At 38.5% G+C, this 16327-nt stretch overlaps 1 protein-coding gene across 1 annotated transcript in view; it reads right to left on the bottom strand.

The window, feature by feature from the left end:
* LOC140783863 (uncharacterized) overlaps positions 1 to 15399 on the bottom strand; it is a 30833-nt gene extending 15434 nt beyond the window's left edge. Inside the window, exons 1-2 of the mRNA XM_073130955.1 lie at positions 15010 to 15399; positions 4202 to 4458 (exon numbers count right to left, since the gene is read on the bottom strand). Coding sequence (XP_072987056.1) covers positions 4202 to 4458; positions 15010 to 15128 — 376 coding nt within the window. The 5' untranslated portion in view covers positions 15129 to 15399. The remainder of the gene's footprint in view (positions 1 to 4201; positions 4459 to 15009) is intronic.
* Positions 15400 to 16327: the final 928 nt, after the last annotated feature.

Below are 16327 nucleotides of genomic sequence, written 5' to 3' on the forward strand. Positions count from 1 at the left end.
ATTTATCTGGCCAAGCCTTACGAGAGATGTTATGAGACTTGTTAGTCGATGTCACACATGTCAACTCGCTAAGCAGCGAATATAGAATACGGGACTGTACACACCTTTACTTGTTCCTAACTACACTTGGAAGGATGTTATATGGACTTTGTACTTGAAAAGGACAACCTATATTTGATAACACGTGGCTTGATCACCATGATTTAAAAAGGCATCACCCTAATATTTTAGAGCAGTTTGAGAGTAGCAGAGCAGCACATTCGACAGGGTCGAATTCTCTCCCACCGGAGGAGAATGATACGAGCATCATTGATAGGACACGATGGCGTGTGTACCAGCGTAGGATGCGCCCGACAGTTAATGATTCCCCCTATAAGTATTTGGCTATGATTAATTTTGTATTTTTATTTATTTAGGGTATCTTTTGCTTATTTCCTATTTAGGGTGTCTTTTGCTTATTTTTATTGTAGGTAATATAGACCCGTTGTATTTTCTTTTGAGATATTTGACTTTGCTCTGAGAAAATTGGTGTAAAACCATTTTAAAGGTCGATATGAAACCCCATTCCTTTTCTCCTTTTGTTTGCTCCTCCACCTCCTTCTCTCCACCACATTTTGCATCACATTGTCTTCAAGAGTGGATCACTTCTTTTGTCTTAATTAGAGTTCTTTAATTGAAATTCGTTAGTGGCTTCAATGTTCATCAATAATGGCTTAATATTCATGAATATTGATACATTGAAGAAACAAGGTACACTAGGGGACTAAACTATTGTAACTACATAATGAAACAATCCTTGTTACAATTAGGCCCCACTATACGGGCTCGGTAAAGCAATAACTTTTTCTCATAATGGCATATCCTAACAAATAATGGAAGTGAATGCAATTTTTTTTGTCAAATAGTCTTGCATATAGCTCTTAAAAGCATGGTTCGCAAAATTGGTCGATCCCTAATTAAATCAGCGATAATGGATCCTGATTCTAAGGATTGGCCAGTGTAAAAACAAGAATAAATAAATAAATAAATAAAATTTAGGGGTTGAGAGAGGAGGGTGCACGAGCTCTGCACGTGCAGCCCCTCCCCTCTCCCTCTCCGGCACGCGATAGGCAGTCGCAATTCTCACTAAATCCGAATCTAGTTTAGATTTGATCTTTTAACCTATAAATTAAAACCCTAATCCTCTCTCTCTCTCTCTGCTTAACCACCTCAGCCCCCTTCTCTCTCTCTCTTCTTCCTCCCTTTTTCGCTTTCTTCTTCCTCACCGTCGGAGTCACGCCATGGAATCGGCCTGCCGGAGCGGCGCCGGAGCCATCAAACACCACCACGTGACTCCTTGGTGGTGATTTTTAGCATGTGAGCTAGGGATTTGAGATTCAGTTGTCTTGCCTAGACAAAGATGAGTGGGTTCACTCACATATTTATTTTATTGTATTTCGTACCTTTATCAAACCATGTAAATTTTTTGTGTGCAAATTATTTATTTCACCTTTACGTGCAAAAATTTAATTGTTATAATTTCTGTGTGCAAATCTATTTATTTCATCTGTACGTGCGAAAATTTAATTGTTATATTTTCTATGTGCATTTAATCATTATACTGAGTGATCACTATACTTCGTGCAAATATTAAAAATTATGAAAAAAAAATGAGATTAGTATTGGTACGACTTAGAGAACAGTCCCGGTATAAATCACTTAAGATTTTCCGTGGTGACTCAAATCTATCTCGAAGTTCAAAGGAAAGTCCTAAATCATATCACTGCGGTGATTTTTTTTTTTGTGACTCTGGCAGAGTTAGGAAACAGTCCTAGGATAAATGAGAAATTTCCTAGGTGACTCTAATTTCTCACAACAGTTAGTGAAAAAGACAGAGTGTGTTGATCACATAGTGATACCATCTGATGACCCTAACCAGATCAGCTATCAAGAAAAGTCCCAAGCGTCATCTCAAGGTGACTTCTAGTTGGATCCACAGGGTTTAGACCCATTGAGACATATAACAGTATAAATATTGAAAAGATGTTAATATGTTGAAACTGTGCAAAGTTTCAAGTTGTGACTCTCTCTATTGTTATCATTGTTATTATTTAAAGAGCATACCTATTGCATATTGTTATGGATATTGTTGCTTGTTGGCTCATGGATTCCTTTTTTTTTGTATTTATTTATCTATCTCAGGTAATAGTCAGTGGGGCGACTGAGCGAGATGTACCCGGACTCCGCCTCCACTTAGGATTCACCTATTTATTTTTCCGCTCTTTTGGATTTTATGCTTTAGATTAGAAGTTTTATTTATTTCGTTTAGAGACTATAAAACATTAACATTGTTTTATGTTTATTGCAATTAGTTTAAATTTAATAAAGCAGATCTTCATTTTATTTATTTATTTTGCCATCGTACACATAGAAAGTACTAATAAGGCTTCGTGTGTCTCAAGCATATTGAGATGCATGGCCGGTCATGATTCCTATTTCGGATCGTGACAGCCAGTTTCGGCCATATCAACTAGATCGGTCAAAACATAGCCAAAACTATTTTTTTAAAGATTCATGTGTATCTAAAATGAATTTTTCCTAGGAGACATAAGTAATTGATGTCTTCAGTTTGCATTCTTTTCACGTTTTTAGCTTTTACACTTTATCTATTACATATCTATGAGACATTAGTAATTGATGTCCTCAGTTGCATCCTTTTCAAGTTTTTAGCTTTTACCCTCTATCTCTTACATACACTCTCCGCCCTCTCCTCACACTTCACCGAACTCATTCGGTGGCCGATCTAGTGAGCCCCCTTGACTATTCCGCACTTTGATGAACTTGGATGAGTGTTTTTCTTCTCTTTTTTTTTTTTTCTTTTTTTCGCTTACTCTTTACTTGCACTTTTCTTACTACTACAAAACAATAGTGAAAGAGAGATCTCTCTCTTCCTTCGTCAATCAATTCCGGTTATGGGAATAAGGATGTAAAACCCCGACCGGTCAGGGAGGGCAAACTGTTTGAGCGAGAGGGAGACCGGACTCAACCCGAGCGAGTCAAGATTTCACTTCTGCAACAGTAAATTTTGATTATAAAAATTTACTAAATTCATCATGATTTTGAGTGAGCTTTTCTTTGGTTTTTAGGCTTTATATGTGATTAATTTTTTTCTTATTTTTTCTACAATTTTTCTAAATTGTTAGAAACTTTCTTGTATTTCTAAATAATATTTAGAAATTTACATAATGAAAAAATAGTTCGATTTGATACGAGTGACCAATACGACTGAAATGCATCGTGTTTTCTAGTGGCTGATTTCGATCCTGATGCCAAGTTTCAAAACCTTGTTTAAAAGCCTCTAATCTTCTTTGTTCTGCATATCAAGATGGGGTCTTCAAATTATTATATTCTATTAGTCATATTCTGGATAGTAGATAATTTGATATTTCCATAGGTTCAAAAACTTTCGTATGTGCTTCTTCTAATTTATCTACAGTAGGTTGGAGATTTTGCCTAGACAAGATGAGAGAATATGGCTTCTCACAAGGAGTGACAATAAATTTTTCTTATATTGACATGTTCATTATTTCTAAACATGTAGTAATCAAAGTAAAGAAGTGCAGTAGTAGGCTATACCATTTGATTGTCATTTATATTTCTCTACTCTAACTCTTCTCCCTCCTCGTTCAAGCTTTAGCCGTGTGTCTTCTCGACACCGGTTATCTCTAATCCCCCTCGACTGTCGGGTCCTCCCTCCTCCTTGGGATCTCGACCAACTTCTCCCCCCTCCTCTTTATCCCTTTAACACCATGTGCCACCAAATCCATTACCATTATCACCACCTTTATCACCATTATCACCATCACTCGTCATCTCCACCTTCACCGCAATATTGCTTATTTTCGCCCCAGGTGCAGTTAGAATCTGCGAAGGGCGTAATATCAAAAACATAGATCAGGAAGATACGAAACGATCTCTACTGGTTTCATAATTTTCTGACTACGGGAGAATATTTTGCGAATATTCTCCTCCGACTGCGCGGACTGCTTCCCTGCATCCGAGCTTGATCAAGAACGGACGCACAATCCGTAACAATATTAAAATCGAAATCTTAATATTAAAAAGAAAAGTGAACAGGATAATTAAACTGGAAAATAAGGAAGGTCAAATAGAGGCTATCAGCACAAAGAAGCATTTTTAAACAAGTTCTCATTCTACGTACCTTGTTCAAATTGGTTAATTCTATCTTTCCTGCTTTTGGGCGTAGAATTTGCATGACCAGTAGCTATAACAAGATAATCATATGCAATGAAATGACCATCTGCTGTCACAACCTTGTTATCTCTGATGTCAACTGCAGTTGATGTAATAATTCTTGCATTGGCTAAATAATCAGTGTGGTTAATCAATGCTCTCGCTGAAAATCGTGGTTCAACTTTAGACCTCAATTCTGCCCAGGGGATCTCAAAATATTCGTTCCTAATATTTAAATAAAGGATATTACGGGATAGAAACAGAACACAAGATTATGATACTAAATGAACATCACACATTGAATTTGTTTATCAGAATATGAAAAACATATCATGCTCAAAAGAGAGAATGGTTGTTCACGAGCATTAACCTTTCAAGTTTTCAGTGCATCAATATTATTGGTAACAAAGTGATGCAAATCTAGTATGAATGCAATGTTTTGGAGAATAATCAACCCAAACAAGTAACTAAAGTAAAATATAATAAGCAATAACTGATAAGAAGTTAATTGATTAAAAGGATCACTACTAGATGGAAGGAAAGAAAACCACTCAGATAAGGCAGTAGCTTCCTCAACTCTCAAATAGGTATGTTGATAGTAGAAAGGCCTATAATATAGTGTAAGGAAAGATTGTAGAGTTTAGGTTTACCAATAAATGAAATAGTAGTGTTTTTACTTTGAAACTAAGTCCTCTTCACGTCCGGGCACCCAAAGATTCTCTTTCACTACTGGAATCTTCTGGACAGCAAGAATAACCAACGAAAAAGTAGATTGAAGAAGAGAGAACATGGAAGAAAGTGAGAGATCTCAAAATAATCTTATTCCAACTTATCCTTGTTTCTCATACAATAACCCTTAAATAGGTTAACAACTTTGATTCTAGCCAATTCTAATAGAAACTTATTTCCTAATAGGACTCTAATTGATCATCTTGCCTAAATTGACTAACCCAATTTAGGTAATAAATCAATGTGGACATCCCCCACATATAAGCTTACCATAACTATCAATTGAGATTTTAATAGAAATTTATTTCCTAATAGGATCCTAATTGATTAAACCTTACCTAAATTGACTAACCCAATTTAGGTAATAACTCAATACGGACATCCCCCGTATATAGACTACCATATCTATCAATTGACTAATTTAATTAATTATTTGAATTAAAAATCAATAATTAGACCAAAATTGGACTCAAACAATTTTATTTTGGTCAAATTGAAGATGATGCCCACATCACAAAGTCAGTGTGTTCCATCCCCTACATCCCATGCATGTAATGTCTCAATATGAGATCTCATTTTTTTGCCATTGACACAGCTTGAAAGTAGGGAGAAGAAAAGAAATGGGAGAAGACACTATGGAAGATAGAGACAAAACCTAAGACTCATTGCACACTGCTGCAAGAGGAAATGAGCATAGCTAGATAGTAGATATTGGATGCAGGAAATTTCAGGGAATATGATAATCAACTTAACCAATGTTGTTTAAGTCATGGTCTGCTTGAAAGGTCAGGATGATCATTCTTATCCTCTTAAAAGTAGATCATAAGGGAGAGATATTCAAGTCACATTTATGGTCCGAAGTTTTGGTTTTGGTTCTGACCCCTAGGAGAAAATGAATGTTCTAGGTGGAAATAGAATGGTTTTTGTAATAACCCAAAAAAAATTAAAATTAAAATTTGGGCACGACGTGGCCGGCCTCGTGCCCATGCATTGCCACCCAAGCAGCTTGGCATTGCATGGGGGCACCATACGTCGCAAGCTCAGCAGCTGGCCGCGGCGGACCCCACCTTGACGCCACCACTGGCCTTCCTCCTACCGCTTCTCTTCCTTCCTTTTGGTTTTTCTCTCTCTTTTCCCCCTTCTTGCCGACGCCGACCTACCGCTATTGTCGCCATAGAGGTGAGCCTCTCTCCTTGTTTCTTCTCTCTCTCTCTCTCTCTAGTGGTCTCAGGTCTGTCGGACCCAAGCCGCCGGCCGTTGCTGGCCAGCAGCGATCGAGCCCCTCCCCACTGGCCCGGCTTTCCCTCCCTCCCCTCCTCTTTCTCTTCTCTTTTCTTCTTCCTTCCTTTCTTTCTTTTTCTTTTTTCTTTCTTCTTCCTCCTCCTTTCCTTCTCTTGCTACAATAGTGCTGGGCCAAACCCAGCACTATAGCAAAGAAGATTTTTGTTTTTTTTTCTATTTTTGTTTTTTTTGTTTTTCTATTAATTATATAATTTATTTTCTAACCTTAGGTAAATTAGTTTATTTAGATAATTAATTATTTTGGTAATTTACACTCACTAGTATAATTATTAGCTAAGTTTTTTTAGTATACTAATTTATTAATTATAATTACAAATATTTGCATATAAATTTTATTTATGGTTTAGTTATTATTTATTAGATTAATACATGTAGCCTTATTAATAATAATCTTATATTTATATTTTATATAACTGTTTTTAGCATCTTATTATTGTCTACTACTTTATATAAAATGAAATACTAACCTTGCATATTATCTTTGTATAATAGGATAATGGCTATTTTTCATATAATTTATGATTAATTAAATAAGAGTAAGTATCACAAAATAACTATTAATAAGATTATATTTTTATAAATCATTTATATGGTTGTCATTAATTATATACAAAAAGAGATAAATTACTATATTACTTACTCTATATTTAGCAAACTAGGATTCTTATCAATTAATATAAATTATGATATTAGCATATTAATATTATCACAATTATATTTATTCTATGAATCTAATTAACTTTTAAACCTAATTAATTATCATAATTTTACTCGAATGGATTATGATTGAATAAACGACTAACTTCATACTGTTTAAATATTTTCAAACTCCGGACCCCCTTATTTGAAATTCCGGGGACCTTATTAGCAATGAATTGACGATTGATAAATGGACGTGAGGGATAAATGTGTTGGGTCTTCTGATCAGATGGTATGTAGTCTTATTCCTTAGACGCTATTAGAGTTATTAGATTTAAATATTATCTAATTATCTTATTTCATGGTGACTTTGTATAAATAGGGGTCAACCCCTCTTTTGATCAAATGTGAAATACAAAATATTTCTCACCACTCTTCTTCTCTCCTCTCTCTTCTCCTTCAACCCAATCTCGGGTAATCCTACTATCGTTTCATAGTATCAGAGCGTCCCGATCTCTAGCTCTCTCTCTAATAGTCATCTCCTTCTTGGATCATTTTTCACCATCGTTGAGCTTGAGAGCTGCCGCCTCACTCCTCAAGCTCGCTGACGCTACAGCTGCCACTGCCGCAGCCTCCATCACCACAACCACTGCAGCAGCCCCCACAGCAGCAACCGCAGCCACCGCAGCAGTAGCCGCAGCAATCGCAGCAGCAACGGCAGCTGCAGCTATGATGTGGGCATCATCTTCAATTTGACCAAAATAGAATTACTCGAGTCCAATTTTGGTCTAATTGTTGATTTTTAATTCAAATAATCAATTGAATTAGTCAATTGACAAATATGATAGCCTATATGCGGGAGATGTCCGTATTGAGTTATTACCTAAATTAACCCAATTTAGGTAAGGTTTAATCAATTAGGATCCTATTAGGAAATGAATTCCTATTAGAATCTCAATTGATAGTTATGGTAAACTTATATGTGGGGGATGTTCACATTGATTTATTACCTAAATTGGATCAATCAATTTAGGTAATAAGATCAATTAGAGTCCTATTAGAAAATAAATTTCTATTAGAATCAGCTAGAATTAAGGTTGTTAACCTATTTAAGGGTTATTGCATGAGAAACAAGGACAAGTTGGAATAAGATTTATTTGAGATCTCTCACTTTTCTTCCCTATGGTCTTCTTCCTCTCTCTCTCTTTCTTTCTCTCCCTTTCTCCTACTCTGTCTTAAGATTCTTCTCTAATCTCTTCCACTTTCTCTCTAAACCTCTCTTCTTCTTCAACCTCTACTTTTTCGTTGGTTATTGCTGCTGTCCAAAAGATTCCAGTAGTGAAAAAGAATCTTTGGGTGCCCGGACGTGAAGAGGACTTGGTTTCAAAGTAAAGCACTACTATTCCATTTATTGGTAAACCTAAACTCTAAAGTCTTTCCTTACACCATATTTTAGGCCTTTCTACTATTAATGTATCTATTTGAGAGTTGAGGAAGCTACTGCCTTATCTTGAGTGGTTTTCTCTCCTTCCATCTAGTAGTAATCCTTTTAATCAATTAACTTCTTATCAGTTATTGCTTACTATATTTTACTTTAGTTACTTGTTGGGTCGATTGTTCTCCAAAACATTGCATTCATACTAGATTTGCATCAAGCTGCCCTTGTTTTCAGCAGCAGCAGCACATCCACTCTTCCTCGCGAGTTCCTCCAAGTGCAGCAGTAACTGCAGCAGCCACAGCCACCGCAGCAGCAACGGTAGTCGCAGTTGCCTCTGTTTTCAACAGCAGCAGCAGCACAGCTCGGCACCACTAGTTTGGCTAGCGCCCACCAAGTGTTCAATGAAAGATCCCTGCCTCCACAGCACTCTTTTTTTCTGCAGTTCTTTGATTCTGCACCTGCGGCATTATATTTTCACCTACTGCCCACCAAGTATTCGACGAAATATCATTGTATTCTCAGCTCTCCTTCTGTTGTTCTATTCAAAACTTTCCGCTCACCAAGTGTTCGACGAAAGACTTGAGGGGGCTAAGTGGAAAACCTTACATCACTCTCAAGATGGCTGATCAATTGTCGTTCCTTCCAATGGCATCTTATGTTCCGGTTGATCGTGAGAGTGTATCATTAGTCGGTTTTCTACTTGTCACCGAGCGGAATTGGATCACATGGGCATCTTCTATTGAGACAGTCCTCTGCGGACGACGTCTTCTCAGGCACATTGATGACATCTCTACGGGATGTGCTCCCTCTCGCACTATCATTTAGACCACCACTGTGACCTCTACTAAGTTTGACACACCCAAGGTTGTTCAGTCGGAGGTTCCGTCTTTGGAGTATGATGAGTGGGAGCTACATGACATGGAGGTTTGCACCTACCTCATCTTGCATGTTAATCGATCATTTCGACCTCAGCTTCAGACCTTGTCTTCTGCTCAGGCCATTTGGGCTCATCTTAATCGTCGATTTGTTCAGTCGAGTCTAATGCGTCGCTTTCAGCTCCGTCGCGATGCTCAAGAGGTCAGATAGGGTCAGCTCTCTATCCAGGACTTTTACGCCCGCATGACTGACATATGGCGTGAGCTTACGTCTATGGAGCCCACTTTCAGCCACCCCTCTGACTCGATGTCCGCTCAGCGCCACCATGTCGAGGATCATCTGATGGATTTTCTAAATGCTCTTCGTCCGGAATTTGGGATCTGACTCGTCATTTATTGCATCGCTCCACTCTGCCAAGCCTGGACAGTGCTATAGCTGAGTTACAGGCTGAGGAGCTTAGGCAGCATCTTGCCACCTTCTATAGCCATAGAGTGTGCTTGGTGTTGCTCCTGCTCCTATATCAGTCACGCCTGATATTTCAACTGCTGCTCGCGTCGCTCATGTGCCTAGATGAGATCACCACTTATCGCGTCTTATGTGCACTCATTGTGGTCGTCCTGATCATCTTGCCGCTCGCTCTATTGACTTCATCCTGAGCTTGTTCCCCGTTCTGGCAAGGGGGATCAAGCAAGGACAGGAGTCGTCACTTAGCTTCCTCTACCGCTGCACCAAATATTAGTCCATCTGATCACTTCAGCAATCTCACCTTCAAAAGTGCGCAGTTCCAGCAAATTCAGCAGCTCATTCATGGAGCTCTCAACTTCACTAGTGCCTCTACTTCTGCATCTGCGGTCTCTAGTATGACTAAGCCCTGGATTTTTGATTCTGGCGCCTCACATGACTGGTGACCCTTCCATCTTTACTAGCCTCATCTCTGCCCCTATCACTCTTCCTCATATTCATACAGCTGATAGGACCCATTACCCTATCTCTCATATTGGTTACATTACTCCTACCACAGATCCCACGAGTTGTCTTACTTTATCTGATGTTTGGCTTGTCCCCAGCCTAACCATGAGTCTTATTTCTATTACTCAGCTTTCTAACTCTGGTTACACTGTATCCTTCTCTTCTACTTCTTGTGTTGTGTAGGACCCGTCTACAGGCTAGAGGACTGGGATCAGTAGTCGGATACACAGGCTTTATTACCTGGATCAGCTTCACCTTCCATCACCTCGTCCCAGTGCTTGTCCAATCACTTCTCTCTCTCCTTCAGACTTGTGGCATCAGCGTCTAGGTCATGTATCGAGTCAGCGTCTCAAGACCTTGTCCCGGTTTGGATGTTTAGGCAGTGGTCATTTTTCTTGTTTGTCCCCTTGTACTGGCTGCAGGTTGGCAAAACACCGAGCCCTTCCGTTTCCTCTTAGTACGAATATCTCTTATTCTCTTTTTCACCTTGTGCACTCTGATATTTGGGGACCCGCTCCTCGTTTGAGCCTTTAGCTCATGACTATTTTTATTTATTTTCTAAACCCCTGAGATATGTGGTACGTGATAGCAACTTAAGATATCTTGAGAATATATTTAGAGCAATGATAAGATGAGCTATAGATTGAGACGCTATAGACGATTATTTATATAATATTGATCGAATTATATTGTATTCATGTGTTATGGTTATAAGTTGTATCTTGATGGTTTGTTATAGCCTGTGTGGGTCCTGTCAGATTATGTACTAGTCTAGTGTATATTATTGTGAATTTGAATATTTATATGTTAATAGGTATATTTGGTTAATAGTATAATTTATTTGGTGATGGATTATATGAGCACAAGAATGTATCTGTACATGATGGGCCCCGTCTGTCTTGTCGCGTGCGCCACGCATGCTGTGTGGGCGTGTGAGCGTGCACGTGCCCATACTGGGCGGGGGCGTTATAATTTTAGCCTATTGTGGTGCAAAATAAATGCCAAAACCAAAACATGTGATTGTTTCAGCCTTGAATAATGTCTTACAGCTTTAGTTTTTCATCAAATTTTGGCCATACTTTGCCATCTCGGATGAAACTTCAAACCACAAATAGCTTAAAAGGTTAAGTGTGACATGGAAACAATTAGACAGTTACATTGTCTTCTTCAATTTTCTATATCCAGAAGATATCTCAAACTCTCCCACCTCCCATTAGCAGCATAGGTCTCTACAACAATGGGATGTAGAGGAGAATGGAAATGTAATCGTTTAGTAGTAAGGTGATGCAGCTATTATACAACACTGGCTATGTCTTCCTACACATGCCTATTACAAATTTTAAATCCTTGTTTGGTAAATATTATTAAATTAAAAGGTTCCTAGAGAGTGAAGGAATGAAAACTAAAGTAGGGCTAGGGCATAGTATGAGAAAAAATCATAGCACAGGATTTGATGCAAATCCTTGTAAGTGACCCCAAATAGTGGGACTCAAATTTTGATTTTAGTTGTTGTTGAAGCATCATTGACATCATAGCATACAAGGGCATGGTATAATAAACCTACAGACATTAATTTAAAGGTCCCAATAAGGCAAAAACATTTTAGTCCAAGCAAGCATAGGTTATTCCTATAAATGAAAGTCAACACTGGTTCAGGCTAGTCAGTTAAGATTGTCCTTTGTAACAAGGCAAGTCAAGGGAGGTGTACATATCTACTACTAAAATCTACTTAAATATGCACGATCAAGGAAAATGATCTTGTAAGTGACCCCAAATAGTGGGACTCAAATTTTGATTTTCATTGTTGTTGAAGCATCGTTGACATCATAGCATACAAGGGCATGGTATGATATACCTACGGACATTAATTTAAAGGTCCCAAAAACATTTCAGTCCAAGCAAGCATAGGTTATTCCTATAAATGAAATTCAACACTGGTTCAGGTTAGTCAGTCAAGATTGTCCTTTGTAACAAGGCAACTCAAGGGAGGTGTACATATCTACTACTGATATTTTTTTCGAAATATATATACATACTCAATCCAAGATACCTATGACCAAAGAATTTTCTTAACATCCTTAGTGAACCATACTAATGTCAAAAAAATGTTCATATTTCAATATTTTTGACGTTTATTCATGTACATCATTGTTTCCCTCTTCCTTGTCACATGAATCAACCTCATTTGAGAACAACAAAGTGACCGAAAAGGTATAACCATTTTGGACGTCAACCATGAATGAAATAGCAAAGATAAGGGATTTAGCCCATAGCTTTCAGAATGGAAGATTTTACCCACAAAAGCAACACTAGTATATTACTACCACAAAAACTCAAGTCTATGATTACAAACCCACACCCTTTGCAAACTAATCTAATCTGCTCAATTTCCTGATCTGTCATAACGAAGGATGGATAAAATAATAGACTCATCACCAACCCAATGACTAAACCATCGTTAAAAATGAATCTTTACTTGCAGAATGGATAACAAACACCAGACATGGTTGTTTGCTTCTTGGCCTTCCAAGAAACTAAAGAATCTCCAATGAATATACAAAAACTAGTGATAAATCTTCAAGTACTAAGACAAGAGCCCCAATCAGCATTAGAAAATGCTTTCAAACGAACTGGAGAGGAGGAATGAGCATCACAATAGGCTCAAAGTTGTAATGATGAAGAAGAAGAGAATAAAATCCCTTGGCAAAAATTGTTCTTCAAGTATCTAAGGAGATGAGGGCCAGCCTTGAGATGAGACAATCGAGGTTAAGACAGAAATTGTGTTAACTTGTGGACATCAAGCATAGACAAAGTCAAATAGAGAAGACGACAAACCAGTCTTCTATAATGAGTGATATCAGGAAGAAGATCACCATCAGCTGAAACGGATCCCGAGTGGGATCGACCGAAACGGATCGGGATCCGCTATAGCTGATCCCGATCCAGGCCTACAGCAGCAACAGACAGCTGCTACTGACAGCAGCTAGCTGCAGCAGCTGTCACACACACACACACAGAGAAAGAGAGAGAGAGAGAGAGAGAGAGAGATTAAAAAAAAAGAGGGTGAGAAAGAGAGAGAGAGATTAAAAAAAAAGAGGGTGAGAGAGAGGGAAAGATAAAAAAAAGAGGGTGAAAAAGAGAGAGAGAGAGAAAAAGATAGGAAAAAAAAGTATGGGAGAGAATGGATATTTCAGACTAACAGTTAGAGAGATAGGAAAGAAGAGAGGGAGGAAGAGAGATTTTTATTTTTTAGGCTTTATATGTGAGTAATTATTATTTCTTATAATTTTTTCTAAATTTTTAAAAATTTCTCAACATTTTTAATAATATTTAGAATTTTATTTAATTAAAATAGTCTGATTCGATACAGGCAGCCGATACGTATCGTTTTTCTGGACGGCCGATCCCGATCCCGATACCGATTTTTGGAACCTTGACTTAGAGTACCATTATCTTGAAACTGGTTTGAGACTATGTATGGATTTATGGAGCTTCCAAACTAGCTTTTCCCCCTATTTAGAAGGCACCCCATGACTAACATAGCCCAGAGGAAGATCCATATAAAATTTTCTGAAAAAGATCACCATTAAGGCATTGTTGACATCAAGTTGAGCAAGCTGCCAGTGTTGAGTAGCAACAAAAGCAAGCAAAACTTTAATAGTTACTAGCTCTGAAACAAGAGGAAAAATCTCAACAAAATGCAGGCCTTTTTGTTGTGTATAGCAGGCCTTTTTGTTGTGTATAGCCTTTAGCCACTAAACGAGCCTTATGGCTTTCAATTCATCCATCAGACCTATATTTTAATTTATAAATCCACTTGCAGCCAATAGTATGCTTTCCAACAGATAAAGAAAGTACAGACCAAGTCCTATTAGCCTCCATAACAACCAATTCAGCCTTTCATAGCAGATCTATATTGAGGATACTTCACTGCCTGATGATAAAATTGTGGTTCAAAATGAGAGGAAATATTCTAAACCAGATTTCAATGAGGGGTAGAAAGATCAGTATATGGAAGATAGCTTGAGAATGGAAATTTAATACCTCAATTGGAAGTTTCTGAACTAGTAAGAAGATTATAGTGGTAATCTCTTAAATAAGGTGCTTGGCAAATTTGGTAGATTTTTAGAAGAAGAGAGTCAGGACCAGTGAGATCATGAGCCTGAACATTCATAGAAGGATCACCAATTGGAGAATCAACTGGAAGATCTGAAGACGAATCAGGAATAGGAAGATCTTCAGGAGTAGAAGGATGTGTAGTAGGAGTAACATCATAATCTTGAGGCACTAAAAAATTGACAGGAGAACCAGAAAGCCGAGCAGATGAAATAAAGGAATCTTGTGTTGGTAAGAACCTTGCAGTAGCATGAGAATCTAGAGAAGGATGTGGCAAAACTAAATCTGGAAAATGATCAATAATTTGGTCTGAAGCTGTCACTATGCGAAAAGGAAAAACCTCTTCAGAGAAAATGACGAGAAAAAAGCTGCACAGACCAAAACAAGTCCTACGTTTCTCTACTAACTCATCAGCATTAACCATATGTTTGCCAAGCAATGAAGGGAAAAAGCAATATAATATACGTAATCAGCATTATCCATATCAACGAATCCCACAGTTCTCCCAAAACTTAATCTTCGCAACGACCCTACAATTAAAACAGCTACAAAAATTCATCTTTACTTGCAAATGAACCGGAAGTACTCTGCCATCCTATTAGAAACAATGCTCCACAAATCAAAGACAGCACATGCATCTTATGTCTCTCTACTCATCTAAACGAAAACATTGCAATAATCGAAGAAAGAAGGGAGAGGTCACGCACGGGTCGATGAGGACGACGTCGGCGTCGAGCTGCATGGTCTTGGCGAGCAGTGCGCCTGAGATACCGCCGCCGATTACAACCACCGCCGCCTTCTTCTTCAAGCTCTCATCTCCATCCATGGCTGCGGGGTTATTCTGGGAAGGTAAGATCAAGAATGCGGAGGCCCTCCTCCGGGATTGGCGGTCATTTCTCTATTAGTAGCAGAATCCGATACCCACAACTGCTACATCGTCAGAATGTGTAAAGGCCTAACTGATCCACCGTTCATTTTCGTCAGAGAGGCAGAGTTGGATCAGGTGCGTCGAGAGGTGGGCCCACGTTGAGATGGCAATATGTTGAGGCATTCGTCCATAACGGACGGTTTCTTTCTTTATTATTATTTTTTCTTTTAATAAGAAAGGAGAGAGCAGACCTAATTAATCACACTTTCGAGGTGATTTGACCCCCAACGGTCAAAAGGAAGCAGCCTCTTCTGCTTCGATTCATGCAGTGCTACTGCCACAGCTGGCTTTCATGATACCAAGGTACTTTATTTACTTGAATACCCACCTGTGTTATTGAGGTTCATCTTTCCATTCTGGCGGCCGGGACTGCCTAATCCTATGGGTCAACCTCTACAAAGCCTATGTTTATCTAAAACAATTTGAGCCAGCACAGCCAGACCCATGGACCAATTGGAAACACATATGGGCCTTTTTGTATCTAGAGGTCATCATCGGGTGGGTTAGGCTAGACTTTTCGAGTCGACTGGATTAAGCATTTATTCTCAACCCATTTTTCCCCACTAGCTTGTGAGATATCGAGCTCATATCGGGCATAACAAGCGAGGTTATAAAAAATATCATATCGTAAAAGGCCAATTGTAACGAGCCTCCCACGAGAATATTTTAGCTACCTTTAGTAGCTACATAATTATATAGTAGTATCTAATAAACTACATATTCAACGTGAGACTAAAAAACTATAAGATGGGAGGATATAACAAGTAGGGCTGAAGGCAGGCATAGTGGGTCGAGTTTTTAGATAGGGTTGGGCTAGCAAAGGCCTACCCTTGCCGTCCATTACCGTTTCGGGCTCGAGCTAGGGTGAGCCCAAATCGAGATTAGACCAAGCTTAGTCCTATTAAAATTAGGTGGGTTCAAGCTAGGCCTGAGTAGGTCAAGCATAATAATCAGGTCTATGTGTGTCCTACGTAAAATCAATCTCTTTCTCTATAAATTATTCAGGAACAAACTCCCAAACTTGGCAATACTTAGCCAGATTGGTGGCTTGGGTCCAATAGAACCTGCCCAAGCTGTGGGCTTTTTGAGCAATTCAT

Source organism: Typha latifolia, chromosome 1 (assembly GCF_019914945.1).
Source record: "Typha latifolia isolate L0001 chromosome 1, TyphaL0001v2, whole genome shotgun sequence".
NCBI classification, from domain to species: domain Eukaryota; kingdom Viridiplantae; phylum Streptophyta; class Magnoliopsida; order Poales; family Typhaceae; genus Typha; species Typha latifolia.